The sequence below is a fragment of the Cetorhinus maximus genome, chromosome 8, assembly GCF_964194155.1.
Source record: "Cetorhinus maximus chromosome 8, sCetMax3.hap1.1, whole genome shotgun sequence".
In the NCBI taxonomy this organism is placed as follows: domain Eukaryota; kingdom Metazoa; phylum Chordata; class Chondrichthyes; order Lamniformes; family Cetorhinidae; genus Cetorhinus; species Cetorhinus maximus.
In genome coordinates, this window is record NC_135886.1 from 53,403,300 (window position 1) to 53,419,351 (window position 16,052).

General features: G+C 47.1%; 1 protein-coding gene across 1 annotated transcript in view; it reads left to right on the forward strand.

The window, feature by feature from the left end:
* LOC144683644 (uncharacterized) overlaps positions 1–16,052 on the forward strand; it is a 220,578-nt gene that overhangs the window by 11,694 nt on the left and 192,832 nt on the right. Inside the window, exons 2-6 of the mRNA XM_078546887.1 lie at positions 79–340; positions 5,786–5,897; positions 7,849–8,020; positions 9,931–10,077; positions 15,046–15,136. Of these exons, the coding sequence (XP_078403013.1) occupies positions 107–340; positions 5,786–5,897; positions 7,849–8,020; positions 9,931–10,077; positions 15,046–15,136 (756 nt within the window). The 5' untranslated portion in view covers positions 79–106. The remainder of the gene's footprint in view (positions 1–78; positions 341–5,785; positions 5,898–7,848; positions 8,021–9,930; positions 10,078–15,045; positions 15,137–16,052) is intronic.

The following is a 16,052-nucleotide window of genomic DNA, read 5'->3' on the forward strand; positions in this document are numbered from 1 at the left end:
TTAAGAGTCCAGTTGCTAAGAGATGGTGCTCAGCACACAATCAGCTCCGTTCTCACTCTCTCCCTTTTATCCCATTAGTAAACAGGAGTAAGTGTGATCAGTCCCGATGGCAGAACAGACAAGACCCACAGCCAAAGCCAGAAAGGGAATGGCCAGGGAGGGTCGGAGGACAGCAAGGCGACGGAGGGAGCTGCGCGACCCCCAGAGTTCAGAGGCCGAGCAGCTGGAGCAGGAGGGCGACTGGAGTTCTGGCGAGCGGTTCATGATCGAGAAGGTCCATGAGTTCTTCCAAGAATGCGGCGGGGCCGAGAGGGGGTTCATCACCCGGGACGACATGCAGGTGAGAGGGTCTCCACACCATCCACTGACACTTCACTGACCAACTTACCCACAGGGGCCTAAGGGTAGGTTAGAGTTAGGGCTGGCTGTAGTCACTGAGACCTAGAGAATTCCAAAACAATCCTAATTGATATGGAAACATTTAATAAATATGTCAAATTATGTCAATTAGTACATTGGACTAATGATATTACTCTAATGATCAGTTTGGTGATGTAGCGTGTTCAAAATGTGCTAACATCACCACAATGGCCCAGTTCTTCTCTTCACCAATGTCCGATGGACACCCTGAGACTCTTCCTTCCATCTTACTCTACTCGTCTCCATAGTGATCTACTTGTGTGAGGTGCCAGCGGAGCCAATCCTCCCACTGAGCCACACCTCATCATGTTCACACAGGCTTCACTGTGACATGGTGCCAATGACCAATCCAAACCCCTTCCTGAAACCATACCCCACCATAGAATTATACAGCACAGCAAGAGGCCATTCGGCCCATCATGGCTATACCAGATCATTGAAATAGTGATCCAATTAGTTCAATGTTCTTGCTCTTCCTCCATATCCCTGAAAATATCTCCTTTACAACTATATTGTATATCCGTAGCTCTGCTGAAAGTTATTGTGGAATCAACTTCTAATGTCGGCTCAGACAGTGGCATTTCTAACAATTCACTGAATAAAACAATTCTCCTTATCTTCCTGCCTGCTCCTTTTCTCAATTATCTTTACTCAGTGTCCTCTGGTTACTGACCATTCTGCCACTGGAAACAGTTTCTCCTTATTGACTCAATCAAAACCCTTCATGATTTTCAACACCTTGATCAAATTCCCCTTAATGTTCTAATGAGAACAATTCTGCTTCTCCAGTCTCTCCATATTAACTGAAATCCTTCAGCTCAGGTATTCTAATAAATCTCTCCTACACCCTCTCCAGGGCCTTAGCATCCTTAAATTGTGATGTCCACAATTACACACATAACTTTCAACTGGGGCCAAATGGGAGTGAGAGGGGAAAATTTAGCATTTACAGAAAAGTTAACATAGCCTTCCAGCAAACACCAATGGAGGCCAGCTTGATATGATTGCACTGAATCTTACTGCACGCTTTGATATGATTGGATCTTTGTATGTGTGTGTGTGTGTTTCTGTGTGTTTGTATGTGTGTGCGTGTGATTGTGTGTGTTTGTGTGTATGTGTGATTGTGTGTGCGTGGTTGTGTGTGTGCATGTGATTGTGTGTGCATGTGTGTGTGTGTGTGTTTGTGTGTGTGTGTATGTGTGATTGTGTGTGCGTGGTTGTGTGTGTGCATGTGTCTGCATGTGATTGTGTGTGCATGTGTGTGTGTGTGAGTGCGGGTGTGTGTGATTGTGTGTGCGTGGTTGTGTGTGTGCATGTGATTGTGTGTGCATGTGTGTGTGTGTGTTTGTGTGTGTGTGTATGTGTGATTATGTGTGCGTGGTTGTGTGTGTGCATGTGTCTGCATGTGATTGTGTGTGCATGTGTGTGTGTGTGAGTGCGGGTGTGTGTGTGTGTGTGTGTGTGTGGGCATGTGGGTGGGTGTGTGGGTGGGTGAGTGTATGGGTGTGTGTTTATGTGTGATATTACTCTAATGATCAGTTTAGTTATATAGTATGTTCAAACTGTTTGTTATTCTTCTCAGCCTCTGCAAATACATTTCATACACAGTCGTTAAGTTGTGCAGATTTCTAAATTGCACGCGTGTGCATTGTCATTTGTCTGGGTGATGTTCCCTCTCTGGGGACTGTCGTTCCCATGGCACTTCTTGTTTCCGTGGTAACTGTTGTTGTTCCATTTCCGTTGTTGGGGACTGGTGGATCTCTGGGAGTGATGGTTGTTTTGTACTCTGTGCAGCTGGTGAGATCCCATCATCCTGCCCGGCCACCTGCAGTGAAGGAACAGCTTCTCTAGCTGTTAGTTTCTGCTTGCAGTTGTGCCAGCATGTTTTGGTCGCTCACTTTCACCGCATACAATCGAGGTGACATCTGTTCTATGCATGTCCCAGGTTTCCAGGTGGGCTGACTCCTGTAGAGAGCGCTGAAGGCTTATATCCTGATGGGCTTTCCAATGCTCAACTCTGGCCAAAATGCAATTTGGCTTTCTGCCACTTCACCTTGATTTTTTGACTCATGCCTGTTACTATTTCTGGTTTCAGTAGATTTTTGCTATTGGAAGAGTAGTTTGGGTGCAGCGTGACATTAGTCTTTGGACTGGACTACTCGCCATGCCTTCAGTCAGTGTGTTTCTCCACTTGAGGATTGCCCTGTATACTTCTGTGCGAGATCTGCTCAATTTCTTGATGATTCCTTTGGTGATTTTTACTGTACCTCAGCCTTTCCATTCGACTGGGGATAGTGCAGAGATGATGTACAGTGTTGAGTTTCCCAATCCTTTGTGAAGTGGCTGAATTCTTCACTAGTGAACTGAGAGCCATTGTCACTCATCACAATGTCTGAAAGTGTGCTTTCAGGCCTTATACAATCCCACCAGCCATTGTTGAAGTCAGCTGGTTTAACTCCCAGTAGTCAGAATAGTTGCCTATGGTGACAAGACAATCAGTCTGGGATGTCATGCATTATCAATGGCTCTCAAGCTTGTTTAGTTTGGTACCTATTACAAGCACTGTACTGGCCTATGTGGTCTTTAATTTCATTGCTCATGTTTGGCCAGTAGAGTACTTCTCTTGTCTTTCTCAGGCTAGATTCAATTCCTTGGCAGCTTGCATGGATGTGCCTCAGCATCTCTCCTCTCACCTCCTTAGGGATGATGACCCTATCTTCTTTGTACAAGATGCCATCTTGGGCTGTCAATTCATCTCGCTATGCCCAATATGCTCTTGTGACAACAGATGTGTCCTTGATGCTCTCAGGCCATCCTTTCATCACCACCTCTTGCAGCACTTGGAGAGTTGCATCGTGCTGGGTCATTTCCTTGATTTGAGCAAGGTGCCTGTCTGTCAGATTCACTGTCTCTGCCGGGTTGATGACTCCCAGATCATGTCAAGCTGCTGCTTCACACTGAATCTGGAAGATTTCACATTCTGTTGTAGCATCCTCAACTTTCTTCATTGGAAAGGTTCCTCTTGACACCATATCAGTGATGGACATCTGTTTCCCTTGCTTGTATGTGACGTCCAGATATTATCTCTGTAAATGAAGTAACATTCTTTGCAACGCTTTGGAGCAGATAGTAGCAGTCTGAGAAAAATGCTTTGAAGTGGCTGCATTAGGGTTGTTCCAGGACCTGTCTCACTGGTGTCACACTGCAAGGTGACCATCATTGACAACATAGTACTTCAGCACTGGCGTTGTTATCAGTAGTTTTTTGATTTTAGTGAACGCTGTTTCTTGTTCTGTTGCCCAATGCCACTGCATATCCTTGGCAGCGAGCTTACATAATGGCTCACATTCTGTTGGCATGTTCAGGGTTACCAGTCCGAGCTTTGGACTTGCTCCGGCTAAGATGAGGGGCTTTTTGCATATTGTCTATGATTTGGAACACTAGATCTTCCTTCTTGCCATTGCATTTTGCTCTCAGACTAATTTGTCCTCTCGGTATGAGTTTGATACAGCCTCAACCTTATTTTCAAGGGCTTCATTTTTGGATGGCTGTGTTGAACCACTTTGAACAAGAATGTGAAGGTCATGATGTTACATGTTGCAACAGTGTCTATCTGACACTTCATGTTCACTTGATACTCTCCTTCTGTGGTCATCATCCTAACAGTCACAAGCCATTAAACCTGACAGAGCTAACCTGTTGTATCATGTATAGTGCTCCATCAGACTCGTCTGCTGCTATCTCACCAGTGACCATCTGTATAGGTTCTTGTTTTGCTTCTTTCTAGCCAAACACTTTTGTGCAAAACAGTTCAGTTTTTTGCAGTTAAAACACTGCTTTCCCCATGCTGGGCAATCCTTCTTTTCCTTTGTATGATGTCATTAGCAGTACTTGCATCCAGCCATCAAGCCCCTATCTACTCTACTCCCATTTTCCAGCACTTGGCCCATAGCCCTGTGTGCTATGGCGCTTCAAGTGTTAATCTAAACACTTCTTAAATGTAGTGAGGGTTCCTGCCTCTACCACCCCCTCAGGCAGTGTTTTCCAGATTCCAACTACCGTCTGGGTGAAAATTTTTTTCCTCAAATCCTCTCTAAACCTCCTGCCCCTTACCTTAAATCTATGCCGCCTGGTTATTGACACCTCCGCTAAGGGGAAAAGTTTCTTCCTATTTACCCTACCTATGCCCCTCAATGTTGTATACCTCAATCAGATCCCCCTCAGCCTTCTCTGCTCTAAGGAAAACAACCCTAGCCTATCCAGTCTCTCTTCATAGCTGAAACGCTCCAGCCTGGGCAGCATCCTGGTGAATCTCTTCCGCACCCTCTCCAGTGCAATCACATCCTTCCTATAGTGTGACGACCAGAACTGCACACAGTACTCCAGCTGTGTCCTAACCAGCATTTTATACAGCTCCAACATAACCTCCCTGCTCTTATATTCTATGCCTTGGCTAATAAAGGCAAGTATCCCATATGCCTTCTTAACCACTTTATCTACCAGTGCTGCTGCCTTCAGGGATCTATGGACATGTACACCAAGGTCCCTCTAACCCTCTGCACTTTCTAGTGTCCTACCATTCATTGTGTATTCCCCTGCCGTGTTAGTCCCCCCAAAATGCATCACCTCACGCTTCTCAGGATTAAATTCCATTTGCCACTGCACCTGCCCATCTTACCAACACATCTAAGATAAAGGCAAAATACTGCGGATGCTGGAAATCTGAAAAAAAAACAAAAAATGCTGAAAAAACTCAGCAGGTCTGACAGCATCTGTGGAGAGAAAGACAGAGTTAATGTTTCAAATCCGTGGGACTCTTCTTTAGAGTTCTACCATATGACTCTTCTTCAGAGATCTGAAGAACAGTCATACGGACTTGAAACGTTCACTCTGTCTTTCTCTCCACAGATGCTGTCAGGACTGCTGAGTTTTCCCAGCATTTTTTGTTTTTGTTACCAGCCCATCTATATCGTCCTGTAATCTAAGGCTTTCCTCCTCACTATTTATGACACCGCCAATTTTCGTGTCATATGCGAACTTACTGGTCATACATCCCATGTTCATGTCTAAATCATTAATGTACGATACAAACAGCAAGGGTCCCAGCACCGATCCCTGCGGTACACCACCCGTCACAGGTGTGTGGGGGTGTGTGTGTGAGGGTGTATGTGTGAGGGTGTGTGTGTGGGGGTGTGTGGGGGTGTGGGGGTGTGGGGGGGGGTGTGTGTGTGTGTGTGTGTGGGGGGGGGGGGCGTGTGTGTGTGTGTGCCTGTGTGTCTGTGTGTCTGTCGGTGTGTGTGTGGGTGGTGGGTGTATATGGGCGGGTGTGAATTTTACTCCTGTCTCTTGATTTCTCTTTCTGCAGAAGCTTCAAGAGAAGTTTTCTTTCAGTCCTGAGGAGTTAGAGGTGGTGTTCAACAAACTGGATGTTGACGGGAAAGGCTGTCTCACTCCCGAGGTGCTGACCAGGGGCCTGAGTAAGTTGGGATGTCACCTCTTTATGAAATGTCATTAAGTGGGCCTACTGAGTCCTTCACTACACCCAGCCTCAGATAGCAGTGGGGTGTTAGAAGTGGGAGATGGACTCATGGACATGTTTGGCACTCCCAGGATCCCCTGCTGGTGGTCGGGAGTTAGAGCCGATGGGAGTAGGGGAGGTAGATTGCACGCTCCCCGACACTCTGAACAGCAGATCCTCCGAGCAGAGGCCACCGCTGGGCGTGCAGCTTCAGTGAACAGGCTCCAGTGCTGTTTCTGAGGTTTGGGTCCCGTTCAAGCAATCAATAGATTCCCACCGTGCTCAAATTTAACAAAGTTATGAAATCCATTTAAAGTTTCTGGTTGGAACTGGATGCAACACAAACATTCCCTTCATGATAATGGCTGTTCGTACCTCCCACCACCACTGTTACCCTCCTGGGGACGGGGGGACTTCCAACCTCGTAATCACCCCACCCTCTCAGCCATAACACCAGCCAATGGGGGATGTGTGAACGGGGGAGGGGGACAGTGAATGTTGGAAGGGAACAGTGAATACGGGAGGGGGCAGTGAGTGGGTGAGAGGGCAGTGAGTGGGGGAGGAGAACAGTGAATGGGGCAGTGAATGGGGGAAAGGGCCAGTGAGTGGGGGAGGGGACAATGAGTGGGGAGGGTACAGTGAGTAGGTTAGCTGGGGGCAGTGAGCGGGAGAGGGGAGAGTGGGGTTGGAGCCAGTGAGCGGGGAGGGGGTGTGGGGAGACGGTGGGTTGGGGAGGGGGACAGTGAATGTGGGAGGGGGGACAGTAAATGTGGGAGGAGGCAGTGAGTGGGTGAGGGTGCCAGTGAGTGAGGGAGGGGGACTGTGAGTGTGGGAGGCGGGCAGTGAGTTTGGATGTGGTGCAGTGGGTGAGGGAGAGGACAGTGAGCAGGGAAGGGGGACAATGTGAGGGGGTGGGGCCAGTGAGTTTTGGGAGGTGACAGTCAACGGGGAGGGGGACAGTGATGGGGGGAAGGGGACAATGAGCTGTGGAAGGGGACAGTGATTGGGGGAGGGGGACAATAAGTTGTGGAGGGGGACAGTGATTGGGGGAGGAGCGAGTGAGTGGGAGAGGGGGTGGTGAATGGGGGAGTGGTCAGTAAGCAGGGAAAAGTTGACAGTGATTAGGGGAGCAGGACAGAGTGTGCGGGAGGGGGACAGTGAGTGGGGGAGAGGCCAGGGAGTGAGAGAGGGTGTGATGAATGGGGGAGGGGTCAGTGAGCAGGGGAGGAGGACAGTGAGTGGGGGAGGGGGAGAAGGAGGGGGACAGTGAGTGGGGGAGGGGGGCAGTGAGTGAGGGAAGGGTGGTGAATGGGGGAGGGGTCAGTGAGCAGGGGAGGGAGGCAGTGAGTGAGGGAAGGGTGGTGAATGGGAGAGGGGTCAGTGAGCAGGGGAGGGAGGCAGTGAGTGGGGGAGGGGGAAGGTGAGTGGGGGAGGGGTGCAGTGGGCGGGGGGTGTGGGCGGTGATCAGGGGAAGGTGAGTATGAATGGGAGAGGAGCAAGTGTAAGTGGGAAAGGGGACAGCGAAGGGGAGAGAGTTTAATGATGGTTCAGTCATGGATTTTTAATGGAGTTACAAATGGACACCATTTGACTGTGAACATTCTAGATTGTCATGGGGAACTCTTGCAGCTGCCCTCAGTCAGCTGATGGGGCCAGCAGTATGGAGTGATCCCGGTTAGTAAGACAGCTGTCTCTGACTATTGCCCAGCTCACAGCCTGTAAGTCATTATGAGGGCTTCTATTTGTTTCTCCTGATTGTGATTGTTCATAAAGTTTAGACTGAATCACTTGGTTCCAAGTCCACAAAGCTTGGGCTGATCCTACAGGCCTGTCCCCTCATTGGTTTATGTGGAGCTGTTTGGTGCAAGAAGTTTGAACTAAACAATGACTATCAGAGCTTCAATCTCCAGGTCACTTTCTAACTGACCAGAACCAGGGGAGAAATGAGCCACTGTCACAGGATGTTTCAGAATCTCTCTATCAGTCCCAAAGCCTACAGCATCAAGTTGAGGTGGAAGATGAGGAGAAGCAACACTTTTCTGCACTGATGGAGAGACTGGGAGCCAACACAATCTTACAAGAGTAAGTGGATGATTTAGTGATGACACAAGTAGGTTGTCAGGAACTGTCGCTTGGTGTACTATTCGAAGAGAAGCGTGTGTACAGGAGATAAAATGTCTGTTTGCAGACAGACAGACAGACACACGTTGTGCTTGTTTCAGCTAAACAAAATAAATGACAGCCATTCGCTGACTCATTCCACAGGGCAATGCCTTGACCAACCAGGGTCAAGCTCCTTGGTTTAAATTTCAAACAATGCTTGGCAGTTAACTGTCAGTGACCAATAGTGGTACCTTCTTCATGACAATGCCTCTTCCTAACCAATCAGCATTCTCTTCACATACAGTATAAATTGTTGTCTCCCTTTTACATTGGTATCCTTCCAAGAGTCCCAAGGTGTGTGGGATATATCAGAGTGTTACAGTGAGGGGTGTGGGGTGTATCAGAGTGTTACAGCGAGGGGTGTGGGATATATCAGAGTGTTATAGTGAGGGGGGTGTGGGGTGTATCAGAGTGTTACAGCGAGGGGTGTGTGGGATATATCAGAGTGTTATAGTGAGGGGGGTGTGGGGTGTATCAGAGTATTACAGTGAGGGGTGTGTGGGATATATCAGAGTGTTACAGCGAGGGGTGTGCGGGATATATCAGAGTGTTACAGTGAGGGGTGTGCGGGATATATCAGAGTGTTACAGTGAGGGTTGTGGGGTGTATCAGAGTGTTACAGTGAGGGATGTGGGATATATGAGAGTGTTAAAGTGAGGGGTGAGGCAAAAAGCTTAGACATGTCTTTTTTTCAGAAATAATCAACTTCTGTGCTACCAAATGACAATATATATATCAGTGTTACTGTGAGGGGTGTGTGGGATATAGCAGAGTGTTACAGTGAGGGGTGTGGGATATATCAGAGTGTTACAGCGAGGCGTGTGCGGGATATATCAGAGTTTTACAGCGAGGGGTGTGCGGGATATATCAGAGTGTTACAGTGAAGGATGTGGGGTGTATCAGAGTGTTACAGTGAGGGGTGTGGGATTTATCAGTGTTACAGTGAGGGGTGTGGGGTGTATCAGAGTGTTACAGTGAGGGATGTGGGGTGTATCAGAGTGTTACAGTGAGGGGTGTGGGATTTATCAGTGTTACAATGAGGGGTGTGGGGTGTATCAGAGTGTTACAGTGAGGGATGTGGGATACATCAGAGTGTTACAGTGAGGGGTGTGGGATTTATTATAGTGTTACAGTGAGGGGTGTGGGATTTATCAGTGTTACAGTGAGGGGTGTGGGATTATACATTGTTACAGTGAGGGGTGTGGGATTTATTATAGTGTTACAGTGAGGGGTGTGGGATTTATCAGTGTTACAGTGAGGGATGTGGGATATATCAGAGTGTCACAATGAGGGGTGTGTAGGATATATCAGAGTGTTACAGTGAGCGATGCAGGATATATCAGAGTGTCACAATGAGGGGTGTGGGGTGTATCAGAGTGTTACTTTGAGGGATGTGGGGTATATCAGAGTGTTACAGTGAAGGGTGTGGGATTTATCAAAGTGTTACAGTGAGGGGTGTGGGATTTATCAGAGTGTTACAGTGAGGGATGTGGGATTTATCAGTGTTACAGTGAGGGGTGTGGGGTTTATTTGAGTGTTACAGGGAGGGGTGTGGGATATATCAGAGTGTTACAGTGATCGATGTGGGATATATTAGTGTTACAGGGAGGGGTGTGGGGTATATCAGAGTGTTACAGGGAGGGGTGTGGGATATATCAGAGTGTTACAGTGATCGATGTGGGATATATTAGTGTTACAGGGAGGGGTGTGGGGTATATCAGAGTGTTACAGGGAGGGGTGTGGGATTTATTAGTGTTACAATGAGGCATGTGGTCTGACAGCTGCTAATAATTCTGTTCTATCTGTCTCTCCTTCTTGGTTTTTCTCAGTAAGTTGGAGATATGGAAACTGTGGGTCCAACTCCGACGCAGTGAGCCAAACCTGCTTGGCAACCTGGAGGATTTTCTGTCCAAGGTCACCGTTCAAATCCAGGAGGCACAGAGTGAGAAGGAGGATTTAGAACGCACACTGAATAAGTGAGTAGTTCAAACCCAGCATTTGCAGGCGGTCATTTCCAAGATCTTCCTGCTGCCTACACATCTAAACAAGTTATTTGTACACACATTGAATAAGGTTGGATAGTTCAACTGCAGACTTACACAAGTGCACACAAGTCGATGAATGCTAGCCTTTCTCTACAAAGAGTTATCTCAAAGCCTAAAAGGACTGGAATACTGAGGAGAGGAAACAATGCTTCCATAATACATTGCCCTGGCCAGAGTCCACCTGATGGAGTACTTCCTAAATAGGAAAAGTCCTTTACAATAGGAAATAGTGGGAGATCATAAAATCTCATAAAAATTATGTACATAGATCATTAAAATGTCAGGAACGAGGACAGAAAATAATCAAAGAGGTTAATAAGGACAGAAGGAAATAAGAGTGGGTGTTGGCCATTTCACCCTTCAAGCCTGCTCCACCATTGAACATGATCATGGCTGACCCTGTACTCAACTACTTGCACCATCACCACATATTTTACTTTCCTTATTACCAAAAAAATCTATCAAGCTCTGGCTTGAATATACTCTATGACTGAGCATCCACAGCTCTTGAGAATAGAGAATTACAACGATTCTAATTCTTATGAGTGAAGAAATTTCTCCTCATCTCTGTCCCAAATGGCCAAACTCTTATTCTGAAACTGTGACCCCCGTGTTCCAGATTCCCCCAGCAGAAGAAACATTTTCTCCACATCTATCCTGGCAAGCCCCTTAAGAATTTATGTTTCAATGAGATCACCACTCCCCACCACAACTCCCCCCAAACTTCTGCCGAAGGGCCATGAAGGCTCGAAACGTTAACTGATTTCTTCTCCACCGATGCTGCCAGACCTGCTGAGTTTTTCCAGGTAATTCTGTTTTTGTTTTGGATTTCCAGCATCCGCAGTAGCTTTTAGCTTTTTGTTTTTACCAGAGAATATAGGCCTAGTTTACTCAATCTCTTCTCATTGGACAACCCCCCCATCCCAGAAAGCAACCGAATGAACTTTCATTGCATTCTCTCTAGGGCTGGCATGTCCTCCCTTAGGAAAGGAGATTTAAACTACACACAGTAATCTAGGAGCGGCCTCACCAAATACCTGCATAATTATAGGAAGGCTTTTTTCCTCTTTTATTCCAATCCATTTGTTATATAAGATAACATACTATTTACCTTCCTAATTACTTGTGTCAGAAGCAGTTCAGGGAAGGTTTACCAGACTAAAACCAGGAATGGGCGGGTTGTTTTATGAGGAAAGGCTGGACAGACTAGGCTTGTATCCGCTGGAGTTTAGAAGAGTAAGAGGTGGCTTGATTGAAACCTTTAGGATCCTGAGAGGTCTTGACAGGGTGGATGTGGAGAGGATGTTTCCTCTTGTGGGAGAATCTAGAACCAGGGGTCACTGTTTCAAAATGTGGGGTTGCTCATTTAAGACAGAGATGAGGAGAATATTTTTCTCTCAGAGGCTCGTGAGTCTTTGGAACTCCCTTCCTGAAAAGGCGGTGGAAGCAGAGTCTTTGAATATTTTTAAGGCAGAGCTGGATAGATTCCATGTTGACTCTGCTTAATAATATTGTGATTTTTCACATTACCGTGTCCCTAATGATAGTTTCTAGCATTTTGCCTCCTACTGATGTAAGGCCAAATGTCCTATAATCCCCCATTTTCTTTCTCCCTTTTTTCTTAACTTAGCGGGGTTATTTTTTTCTATCTTCCAATCTTTGGAAACTTCTAGAATCTTAAGAAATTCTGGAAGATCAAAATCAATGCATCCACGATCTCTGCAGCCACCTCTTTTGAAACCCTAGGATGCAGGTTGTCAGGTCCAAAGGATTTGTTGCAACTTAGCCCCATTCATTTCTCCAATACTGTTTCTTTCCTTATCCTGACTTTTTTAAATTCCCCACTTGTGTCTCGACTCCTGATTTCCCATTATTTGTGGAATTCTTTTTGTGTCTTCTACTGAGAATGGAACTCTGGCCTTTATATTGAAAGGACTACAATATCGGGGGTTAGAAGTCCCGCTTCAGTTATACAAAGCCCTGGTTAGATCACAGCTGGAGTTAGTGAGAGCAGAAATGGGCACTACATCTCATGAAGGATATATTGACCTTGGAGAGAGTGCAGCTTCAATTTATCTGAAGGATAGCCAGTCTCCAAGAGGAGAGATTACACAATCTCAGATAGTATTCTCTGACATTTAGAAGATCAAGGGGTGATTTGATTTCCAAGATATTAAGGACTAGATGAAAACTATTTCTGGTAGTTGGGAGTCTAGGACTAAAGGACATTATCTAAAAGTTAGAGCCAAGCTTTTTAGGAGTGGAACTCGGAAAGGCGTCTCCAGACAAGCGGTGGTGGAAGTTTGGAACTCGCTTCCCCAAACAGCAATTGATGTTAGGTCAAGTTAAATCAGAGATTGATAGATTGATAGATTTTTGTAACCAAGTGTATTAAGGGGTATGAGGCAAAAGTCAGTATGTGGAGGTAGGTCACAGATCAGCATGACCTCACTGAATGATGGAACAGACTCGAGAGTTAAATGACCCCCTCTTGTTCCTATGTTGAGGACTGCCCAATGCAGTTCCGCTACTTCCCCTGTAGTCTTCCACCCATGGTGGTTGACAGGGCCCTCAACCGTGTCCGGCCCATCTCCCGCACATCCGTCCTCACACCTTCCTCTCCCTCCCAGAACCATGATAGGGTCCCCCTTGTCCTCACTTATCACCCCACCAGCCTCCGCATTCAAAGGATCATCCTCCGCCATTTCCGCCAACTCCAGCATGATGCCACCACCAAAAACATCTTCCCTTCACCCCCATGGCGGCTTTCCGCAAGGATCGTTTGCTCTGGGACACCCGGGTCCACTCCTCCATCACCCCCTACACCTCAACACCCTCCCACAGCACCTTCCCATGCAACCGCAGAATGTGCAACACCTGCCCCTTTACATCCCCTCTCCTCACCGTCCAAGGGCCCAAACACTCCTTTCAGTGAAACTTCACTTGCACTTCCCTCAATTTAGCCTACTGCATTCGTTGCTCCCAATGCGATCTCCTCTACACTGGAGAGACCATCGCAGACTGGGTGACCGCTTTACGGAACACCTTCGGTCTGTCCGCAAGCATGACCCAGACCTCCCTGTCGTTTGCCATTCCAACACACCACCCTGGTCTCATGCCCACATGTCCGTCCTTGGCCTGCTGCATTGTTCCAGTGAAGCTCAATGCAAACTGGAGGAACAGCACCTCAGCTTCCGACTAGGCACTTTACAGTCTTCCGGACTTAATATTGAGTTCAACAATTTCAGATCAGGAACCCTCTCCTTCTTCCCCACCCCCTTTTCTACCCACCTTTTTCCAATGATTTATAATTTTTTTACAACTATTTTTTTTCTTTTCCCTCCTATTTTAAAATTTATTTTGACCTATTGTTTCATCTCCACCTTTTAGCCCATTTCGATCCCTTCCCTTACCCCACCCCCACTAGGGCCATCTGCCACTAGCTTGTCCTGCTTATTACCTTTAATGTCCCCATTAGCACATCCTTTAGCTAATATCACCACCGTCAACACCCTCTTGTCCTTTTGTCTATGACATCTTTGGCAGTCTCTTCTTGGCATCGACATATCACTGGCCTCCTATCGAGCTCTCCTGTCCCACCCCCTTCTACCAGCTTATATTTCATCTCATTTCTATATGTCTTGGTTCTGATGAAGGGTCATATGGACTCGAAACGTCAACTGCATCCGTCTCCGCAGATGCTGTCAGAACTGCTGAGTTTTCCAGGTTTTTTTTTTTTGTTCTAGTTCCCCTACCCTTGCCCTTGGGGTGTGTTTTTGCCTGTGGAAGTGACAGCGTGGAGTGGAAACAGCTCCAAGGAAATTCCCAGCCTTAATTAGGCATCTCCTTTGATTTATTGGTCCTTAATGGAAGCTTCATGGAAAACCACTTGGAAGCATCTCTTTTTGCCTCTGTTTGCTATGCATTATGAAATATTGATGCACCTTACATTGAAGTATGTCACTGGGTCACAAAGACTGGTTCAGTCTATATGGGTGCAATTTTACAGCTCCTTCTGGGAACAGGCTACCAGAGAGGGTGCCTGTAAAATTGGGTGCCATGATAGTGCCATGTTGGTCGCCTAGATGCCTCCACTTGTATTTTACCAGTGGTAGGAGGTGTCAGGTGGGCCAATTGAGATCCTTAAGTGGTCAATTAATTGCTGCCTAAGGGCTCTTCCTGCTGCTGCTGGTATTTTACCAGCAACAGTAGGCCCCCACACCACATGTCAAAGACACCAGGTAAAGCTTGGTACCTTTTAGCAGGCCGAGAGGTATCTCTCCTGTGTGGGCATACTGTACCCAAAGAAGGTGCTCCCCCTCCAATGGCACTCCCTACCCTATGTGTTCAACCCTGTTCTCTTGAACCCAGGCCTCCTCGCTAAGACTTAACTGCGTCGTGACTTCAGACTTACTTTGCTATCTGGCTCCGTCACTCCTTGATTTTGGGGCCTGTCTGTAGTTCCAGATGTGGCCACCACTATTGGTGGCACTGCTGGGACTAGAGACCTTCTAGCCATTTGATTGGATGGTAGTTCTCAGGGGTGGGACATCCTTCCAAATGGGATTGGAAGTCCCGTCTTGAGCCAATGAAGGGCTTGATGGCCGTTAAATCACTGCAGGGTGACCCAGTTTAGTGGATGGGACTCATCTTCGATTTTTCAGCTGGAGGCGAGGTCACTGCCACTGTATGAAATTCTGGCCATACTATGATATCAGAAGTGTGACGAGATTGTGGGTTCGGGAAATAATCTCACCAACCATCCCTGTAACTATCTGCTGGGGTCAATGGAAGAGCAGCTCAAAACTGTGATGTTAAAAACCTAGAGCTCAACATTGGTGAGGCTGCCAAAGGCTGGGTTTCCCCTGCCCAGAACTGATATCTCTTCTTTTGCCTCAGGAGGATGGCAGAACACAACACAGAGGTTCGGAGACTCTATGAAGAGATGGAGCTCCAAATTAACAATGAGAAGGAAAGGATCGAGAGTGAAGTGAGTATTGCCAGCTGCCAGGCCAAGCTTTGAATGAATAAGTGTGGTCTCAGCTCACCTCCAGCCTGAGCAGTTTGCCAAGGCCCAGTATATACCGATATCTAACACATTCATTAAACACATGGGCAGAATTTTACATTTGGTGTGCGGGCACACGCCCGACATGCTGAAACATAAAATGATGCGCAGTTACGTCGGGCGTGCGTCTTGACACCATTGCAAAGCGATATTTCATTCAGCGGGTGTGCGTCGGAGTTGGCTGCGTGCCCACCAATAATTGAAAGACCTATTAAGACCATTAACCAGGTAATTAACCAGTATTTCATGCTGCCCGTCCAACCATACGGTTTTTAGCAAACCTCATCCACGAGCGGGATGAGGTTCCCTGAAGCTATTACAAATTAAATAAAAAGTTTCATCTGAACTTACAAATGTGTCCCATCTCATGTGACACAGTTGTATGAGGGGACATGTTACATTGAATTTTTCTGCTCTTTATCAATTTTTTCAAAGAGTGCTTCAATTCTCCTGAGGCAGCTCCATGCCTCAGGGAGGTTGAAGTGCTCCTTCACGCGCTTGCACAAACTGCGTGCTAGGTCCGGCTCTCCCTCCTCCCCCCACCTGCACAGGTAGTTCAGCGCTACCGCTTGCGATCCCGCCCACTTAAAATCGTGACCGCCCCCACCTGCTCCTGCTCCCGCTGAGCCTGCCAGACGAATGGAAAATCCTGGCCATTGAGTCTGTCTGTCACTGATGCAGATTTGCCATTCAAGCTGGGGGAATGGAAAGGAATGTGGTAACAATAGGGAACAGTATAATCAGGGGGACACTGTCCTCCGCAGGTCTGACCTGGAGCTCCGAAAGCTGTGTTGTCTGCCCGATGCCAAGATTAAAGACTTAAAGACATCTCATCGTA